Below are 8,783 nucleotides of genomic sequence, written 5' to 3'. Positions count from 1 at the left end.
CGATAAGCCCAGCTGAGGAAAGACAGGAAATGTGGTTCAGTTAAAGTGACTTGCCATTTCCTGGTTGCTTGACAGAAGTGCAGACAGCAAGAGAGCAGAAAAGAGCAGTGCAGTAAACCAGCGGAGGTGTCATGATGGATTCTGAATGATTCTGAGCCTTACAGGTGAACACATTCTGGACTTTTTAGAAGCAACTAGGTGGGGGCTCAGTGGAGACCGGGGTAACAAGAGCCCCTCCACCGCACATCACCTGCCATGAGACATGGACTGGCCCCTAAATGAACAGCAATTGGTAAAGTTTGTTTCTTTCCACCCTGAGCAGATTTAATGTTATTTATCAATTACTTTCTGCTGTAGTGCACGTTGTTTTGGTATTCCAGAAGCCCTCTCTGTTTTTATATCAGACTCTGTACATAGCAGAGAGTGTTTTATGAAGCTGTTGTCAGCCCAACTTCCCCTATATGAGTGGGCGGATCAAGCCGCATCATTTAAGCTAAGCATAGCTCCTCGCTCTTTGAAATGTTTTCCACCAGCCGCTTTCCAGTGACAGGCACATGCGAGGGTTTGTTCTTGTTGATACACATGTTCTTGCTTGTGACTCATTCTTTGACAGAAATTTACAGTAAATGTTACTGTGATCTCTCCATTGAAGATTAATTATTTCAGTAGTTCCCTAAATTCATTGATGACCAAAAAAATAAATGTCAGAGTTATGATTCTGCAGCATTCTGCTTGCATTGCATTCAAGATCTACACTTGAGCAGTGCATGCAATTTCTTGGAATCTAACCTATGACTATGCATTGCTACATGTTCTACAAAGACTATCTTTTTAATTACCCAAAAGGACATGTGATCTGTTTAACTAGGCCTTCTGAGATAAAACAGCAGGTCTGCAGTATGACTAATGGTTTATGCACCTTTGCTGGCATTAGATCCAGGTGTGCATCTAAGTTGTTCCTTCATGCTCACCATGACCAACTCTTCGTGCTCCAGCTCATTTTTGTTTCATTTCATGCTTCACAGCTCAGAAAAAAGGGACTTCTTACAACAATATGATTTGAACAGCGATAATGGGAATTTCTTGTAGATTGCAGTGGTGGAGACATTAAGATCTGTTTATCAAAAAAATTTACATTTAGGTGTACAACAGGTTGTTACTGGAGCCTTTGTACGTTGTCTACCCCTAAAAGGTGCATATTAGTACCTTCTTTTCTGTTTGCACAAACAGTCTAATGAAAGACATAACGGATTGTGCAAATGTTACTTACTTTTGTCCCATTGACAAAACCACATTCACTGCATTTATTGCATTACAAATTCATCCACTGTTACATTGCACAAGTTTGCATATGCTGTAGTTTCCTGTAGTGTTGATACAAATGTGTGCATGCTCTGATTTTGGAGATAACGGCCAGTCATGCTTGTGGGGTAAAGTCTTACTACGCATGTGCAAAACTACATAATTTCCAATTTTAGTGGATGTTGGGTTGACTGAGAGACTATTGACTCTACTAGTTAATTAACTAGTCTTAAGGAAGTTGGCTAAATAATCTGGCTTTGGGCTCACCTGACCCCAATAAGATGCATTTCTCAAGAGGCCTTTGCAATAGATGTGGAACTTTTAAATTTAGATGCAAAAGGTGTACCCATTGACACACAATGATTAGCATTTTAATTTAACTGAAGTTGAGTTTGTAACCTAGATCTCTCTGACCATGGGGTTGTCCTGTCAAAAAATCTTTTACAGCCTCTTATTCTTTCCTTTTATATCTGTGTGTCTTTCAGAAAGATGTTGTTTACCTGCAGCAGTGGTTGGAGGCATTCGTGGCGTCTTTTGAGAAGGTCATTGATGTGCAGTCGACGGAGCCTCGCCGGTGAGTCAGTTACATTGCTGACCTATCAAAATGTCACTGATGCAGGGAGTTGATCTGTAGGTGGTGAGGTCAAGATGGAACTCCAACTATGATGGTATTTAAAGGCCGGTATTTGTTTAATTGCTCATTTAACGGTTGGTGAGTTTGAAAAATCCATATCTTGAATACTTCTCATCCTGCACATCTGATATAGTGAGTCTTGATATTGGCTAATGTAGCGCACACCAGATCTGTGCAAAACAAACAAAAGGGAAAACAAAAGCAAAACAAAAAGCAAGACAAGCTAAATGAACAAAGCAAAAAAAAAAAAAAAAAGACAAAAGCAAAACAAATGAAAAGCTAAACTAAAACAAAACAAAAGGTAAGACAAAAGCCAAACAAACAAAATGCTGAACTAAACAAAAAAAGCAGATCTGATAATAGCGAGTCTTGATATTGGCTAATGTAGTGTACACCAGATCTGTGATCTGACGTTTAGCACATATATTTTAGACGTATTGAGCTGTGGTGTCAGAGATGAAGGATCAATTCCAGCCCAATGTTGCGGTTCAGCTAGGGTTGCCTATTTAAAATTTAGAAAAAGATCAGGTACATAAAAAATAACTTGAGGCTGTCTGGAGGATTTTGAGGAACACCAAAACAAAAGGATGCACCAAATTAAAACAAATGGAGTAGACAAAACATTATTTTGTTTATTATATAATTTGTGCTCTGTGTGAACAAACCCCAGGTGTAAGTCCAAGATATGTTTATTGTTTGAAAACAGTGCTTTCATTTTTCAGTGCTTTGTCAAAACAAATTGAATCAAAACAAAAACAAATGCAAAACAAACAGACAAAAGCCAAACAAACAAAAGGCAAAACAAAAGCAAGACAAAAGCAAAATAAACAAAAAGCAAAGCAAAATAAAACAAAAAACAAAAGCAAGACAAACAAAAAGCTGAACTAAACAAAATCAGAACAAAAAGCAAGACAAAAGATAAACTAAAAAAAAACAAAGGCAAGACAAAAGCAAAAGAAACAAAAAAGCTAAACTAAACAAAAAAAACCAAAAGAAAAGAAAAGCAAGACAAAAGTGCTAAACTAAACAAAAACAAGAGAACAAAATAAAAACAAGACTAAAGCAAAACAAGCAAAAAGCAAAACGAAAACAAAAGCTAAACAAACAAAAACTTTACAAAACAAAATCTGAAAAACAAAAAACAAAAGCAAGACAAAAGCAAAATAAAAAGCAAGACAAAGCAAAAGCAAGGCAAAAGCAAAACAAAAAACTAAACTGAACAAAAGCTGAACAACACAAAAAAACAAGCAAGACAAAAGCAAAGCAAAAGCAAACCAAAACCAAACTAAACAAAAAGCAGAACAAAACAACAAATGCAAGGCAAAAGCAAAACAAACAAAAAGCTAAACTAAAAGCAAGGCAAAAGTAAAATAAACAGTAACTTAACTAAACAAAAAACAAAAGCAGAACTAAACAAAAGCAGAACAAAAAAGCAAGACAAGAAAAACAAAAAAAGCTAAACAAAAGTGGAACAAAACAAAAGCAAGACAAAATTAAAACGAAAAACAAAAGCAATACAAAAGCTAAACAAACAAAAGCAAAACAAAAAACAAAAGCAGAACAAAACAAAAACAAAAGCAAAACTAAACAAAAGCAGAACAAAAAAGCTAGACAAGAAAAACAAAAAAAGCTAAACAAAAGTGGAACAAAACAAAAGCAAGACAAAATTAAAACGAAAAACAAAAGCAATACAAGAGCTAAACAAACAAAAGCAAAACAAAAAACTAAAGCAGAACAAAAGAAAAGCAAGACAAAATCAAAACAAACAAAAACTAAACAAAAAACTAAAGCAGAACAAAAGCAAAACAAACAAAAAGCAAAACAAAGCAAAAACAAGACAAAAGCAAGATAAAGGCAAAATAAAGCAAAAGCAAATCAAAAACAAACAAAACCTTCTTTTTGTCTCCAGGCTGGAGGAATGGAACGCCGACGTCCCCCTCCTTCCCAAGGAGGTATTGGTGTTCCTCAGCACCCAGCTGTGGCACAGCGCCCTCCACATGTCAGGGCAGGATCAGAGCAGCACTGCTCCACACCCACTGCTCCTCATCAAGTTCTTCATCATCATCTGCAGGTCAGTACCCACTGAGCACAGAGCGAACACCATCATTCTCTATGCAATAATGCCCCAGTGACTCAAACCCCTGTTGATAAGCTTCTATCTTCAAATAGCAGGAATAATGCAAGACAGCAGTTTGTGCTAAATTGCATAGCTGATGTGGATCTTCCCTGAGTGTACAATAATACCATTTCTGATGTGAATCTCTGCTTGCAGGAATATGGAGAATATAGACTCTGAAAAGACCCCAGGGTTTGTGTTTGAGACAATCAAGCTCCTAAACTTCTGTTTGACTCAGGTAAAGATCAAAGTCTGTGAAAGCATTCTATAGTGGTTTGCAGCCCTACTGATACATTGAGCTATGGTGCTCATGTGGGAAATGTGAGTTTGAGTTAAAATGATTGTACCTAATGTGTACATATTAGTATCTTTTCCAGTTCACCTTTGTTTCTGAGAGCGTGCAATGTCTCAAAGCTCTAATGACCAATTTTTTTAGTTTCTAGTTCTAGTTTTATCTGGTATTTTTTTAAAGCTAGTTCAAATTTATATTGCATGTTTATTTATTCTAAACATATCAATGAAACTTTTGTTCACTTAATTGTATTACTATGTAGCTATTGTTATTACTATACATGTGCTTGTGGTATTATTGTAGGTTTCTGAACTAACAGAACAGGTTGAATCAGAAAGCGCTGGGTGGAAGACCTTGGCTTTATTAAAAGGAATGTTTGTGTGTTAACTAGCCAAAAACAGATAGGTTTGTGTATTCAGTCTCAGTTGAATGTGTGTATGTATGTGTGTTACAGCTGAAGAAGCAGCCAGATGATCAGAGCACTTTACAGTCGGTGGTACAACATGGCCTGTTGCTATGTGAAAATCTCTTTGACCCTTATCAGACGTGGAGGAGACGGCAGGCAGGGTGAGTGTGTGTGTTCTAGGTGAGTGTGCATCTTTGAGTTGGGCAGGGTGTTAAACCACATTAGGAATGCGTAGGAGCTATTAAGAGCGGCTAGCTCTGTTTCAGCTCCACTTTAACTGTTAATAACACACCCAGTCCTCACCTCTCAGCTCTCAAGCCTTCTTACGCTAACACACAGCATAAAATTCCCACACAAATTTCCTCTTCATGGAGCACTGTTCTGCCCATCTATTAATGTGCAGGTTATGAACTAATGTGTGTTATGAAACAGTCCACCTTTTTTGGCCCCAGTAAACAGCCTGCCAATAGACTAATGAACTATTTGTTAAATTTATATTAATTGCTAATGTACCCACAGTGAGGGAAAAAAATATTTGATCCCCTGCTGATTTTGTATGTTTGCCCACTGACAAAGAAATTATCAGTCTATAATTTTAATGGTAAGTTTTTTTTAACAGTGAGAGACAAAAAAGTTTGATAAATTGATTTGCATTTTTTTGAGTGAAATAAGTATTTTAACCCCTTCACAAAACATGACTTGAGATCATTGACAAGATCCTCCCGTGTGGTTTGATTCCTCACCGTTCTCATGATTAATAAATCTTATTTGGTGTTTCTTCCATTTGCGAATAAATGCACCAACTGTTGTCACCTTCTCACCAAGATGCTTGGCAATGATTTTGTAGCCCATTTCAGCCTTGTGTAGGTCTACAATCTTGTCCCTGACATCCTTGGACAGCTCTTTGGTCTTGGCCATGGTGGAGAGTTTGGAATCTTATTGATTGATTGCTTCTGTGGACGGGTGACTTTTATACAGGTAACAAGCTGAGATTAGGAGCATTCCCTTTAAGAGAGTGCTCCTAATCTCAGGTCGTTACCTGTATAAAAAGACGCCAGGGGGATCAAATATTTTTTCTCTTACTGTATTTGGTGAACAAATTGAGTATTTCTTTTTTGCTTTTTTCAAAAAACCTACTTTTGCAAACTAGTCCTAGGTTTTTCACCTGATCTGAACCAAATCAGTGCAGGAAGATTCTCTCAACAGTGAATATCAATAATAAAAATAAAAAAAAACACTAAAAAACTTTTGACTCTCTGTTGCAAAAGGACACCAAAACATTTGAAAGGGGCAGGTCCGCCTTTACTAAAACGGCTGTAAACTTTTGAACGGAATGAGATTTTGGAATGAAATATCTTAGCCTAACTCACAACGGATATGTAAGAGCTGAATCTGGGGTCACATGAAAAAAGTTGCAGAGCTAGGCTACTTGGTGGCACTATAAGAGGGAAAAAAATGTCCATTATTACGCAACCGTTTGTCCTGTCGACGTGAAAATCAGTATGGACAATGTACAATGTACAAAGGACAAAGTATTGGACAATGTATGGTCCAAAGAGCCACGAGTGGCTATAAGGACATTTGTTTATCTCAAAAAACATGGCCATTGGGCGATGAACTTTGAGCACCTGTTAGACAAGGTTAACGGAGGCCGATCGGAACAAAGCTCAGTGGGCTCACGGCCCTAACGGTCTTTGAGAAATTTGAAAGAAATCGGCCACTGTTAGACGATATCGCATTTTTTAAGGACTTAAACGATTGTATATTTTACGTTTTTTCACACATGCACACAATATTCATATCATACCTCATAGACCTCCTTGTTCCGAACAACTTTGCCTCTAGAACCACTGCTGTCAATCAAACTGTCAAATTAGTCCTAGGTTTTTTGCTTAATCTGGAAAAAAAACACTGCAGTACAATTCTCTGGACTCTGTAGATCAGGGGTACCCAACCCTTTTCCTGGAGATCTACCTTCCTGCAGAGTTCAGTTCCAACCCTGATCAAACCACACCTGGCTGTAATTATCAAGTGCTATTTCAGATCCTAATTAGTTGGTTTAGTTGTGTTTGATCAGGATTGGAGCTGAACTCCAAGAAACTCCAGGAAGGTAGATCTCCAGGAACAGAGTTGGGCACCCCTGCTCTAGATCAATAATTATCAACAAATGTTGAACTTTACCCTTTGGGAAGCTATAACGGGGCTTGTCCAAATATACTCAAAAGCCTATAAAGCCTAAAGGAAAACTCAAAACTTCATGGAACCTGGTGGGCATACCTAAACAAGCATACAAAGTTTTACACACCGCAAGCGTGAGCAGAGCGTGAGCTTCACGTCAGCGTAACTACAGCGTTACTGCAGCTGCAGACTCGCAAGAGTATTCACACTGGAAGCGTTTGTAGAGCGTGCATGCAGCTGCTCCAAAGAATTTAGTAATCAGCTTTTTTCTATGAAACTGATTACAGGTAAATATGAAATTGATAATGAAACTGCAGAAGCAGCTTCAACCCAATAATTATTGGTGGGATCATAAAGCATATAGAGGAGCGCGGGCCACAAACAAAGCATTTTGGCGCGTTTATATGTCTTGTGTTCTATGAGAACTGTATGTGGAGTGTTTTTCTGAATGTTTCATCTATTTGCGCACATTATTTTGAACTATACTGTACAGCTGTGTGTTGCGATTAGGGTCGTAACACGCATGGTTGCGATGTGTTCATTGTCAAACTCAAAAATAGATTTTTTATTATATATATATATATATATATATATATATATATATATATATATATATATATATATATATATTAGGGCTGGGCGATAAAACGATAACGATATATATCGCGATAGACAAGAGATCGATATCAATATAAAATGTGTTCGATAAAACGTTCGATATTTTGTATTCTTCGTCGGCCCGCCCAGCCCCCCTTTAACGTTCAGTTCATAGCGCCAGACCACAATAGAAGTTAAGGTTATCTTTCCTACAGAACGGGTCCATGTTGTTGTATTAAACAAACTAAATAGCCTTATGTTATTTATCTTATTTACACGACGGCATTTGATTTCTGTCTCTACATGATCGCGCGTTTACAATGTCTACTCACAGACGGGATCGCGGACTCCATTCATAAAACGGACTTTACTATAGGGCGGAATGCCGCGGAATTCGTCGATTTTTGGACCAATAAATCAAAAGTTGGTCTGTTAATTAATTCAGATCACGATATGGACTAGTGTCTGTGAAAACTGAAATGCAAAAAGACCGTTTCAATATGAATCCTGCATGTTCCCGTTTGCCTCTATATCTCTATGCTCTATATGTATGAATGGAGGAGACGCGTTTTATTTTCACTACACGCATACTGCACACGTGACGCTCCCGCTAATTTTCGGCCTTTGCATCTCACATGAACAGACAAAAATCTCCAAAGCTGCTGTGAGTGTCACTTTTTATCAATTTTACCGTTTCATTAGTGAAACTAGCATCATTCATACTGTATTACACACTGAAACTTCAAGGCAACCTGTCAAAATAAAAGTACGGTTTAAAATGTGACAGAACCATATTAGTCTTGTATTACTATACAGTATAATGTAGGTGTTTATATGTTCACATTTAAATAATTTACATAAAACAATATATATGATAAAAAATAAAATAAAGAGTCACCACTTAATTGTTGAAAAAATACTATTATTATTAAACCTTTTTTTAACTGAATATAATTTTTCTTCTATGTATTAATTTTAACAGTAAAGCTCTGTTTATTTTTATTTTTAAAAATAAATCTGTGATTTTGCTTTCATTTGATTATCAGAAAAATTAAAACAAGAATTTCTAAAAAAAAAAAAAGATTGTAAGGCCCTATTGTTCAAAATGTTGAAAGTTTTGGACTTATTTTTTCACTTAAATAAATATTTTTGTTATTACACAAAGTATAGGCTAAAGTACCGGGAAAGAAGTAATGTTGGCTACTGGCAACCAGCAATCTGTGCAGAAATAAATATTATCAGCCAAGTACTTTGCAAC

General features: G+C 36.9%; 1 protein-coding gene across 1 annotated transcript in view; it reads left to right on the top strand.

Annotated features, from left to right (window-relative positions):
• Positions 1–262: 262 nt before the first annotated feature.
• Positions 263–8,783, top strand: part of nbeal2 (neurobeachin-like 2) — a 118,251-nt gene continuing 109,730 nt past the window's right edge. Inside the window, 5 exon segments of the mRNA XM_073847831.1 lie at positions 263–292; positions 1,788–1,876; positions 3,846–4,007; positions 4,209–4,290; positions 4,799–4,911. Of these exon segments, the coding sequence (XP_073703932.1) occupies positions 263–292; positions 1,788–1,876; positions 3,846–4,007; positions 4,209–4,290; positions 4,799–4,911 (476 nt within the window).

Source organism: Garra rufa, chromosome 9 (genome assembly GCF_049309525.1).
Source record: "Garra rufa chromosome 9, GarRuf1.0, whole genome shotgun sequence".
In the NCBI taxonomy this organism is placed as follows: domain Eukaryota; kingdom Metazoa; phylum Chordata; class Actinopteri; order Cypriniformes; family Cyprinidae; genus Garra; species Garra rufa.
Note: the sequence above shows the minus strand (reverse complement) of the source record. Positions and strands in the feature narration are given on the sequence as shown.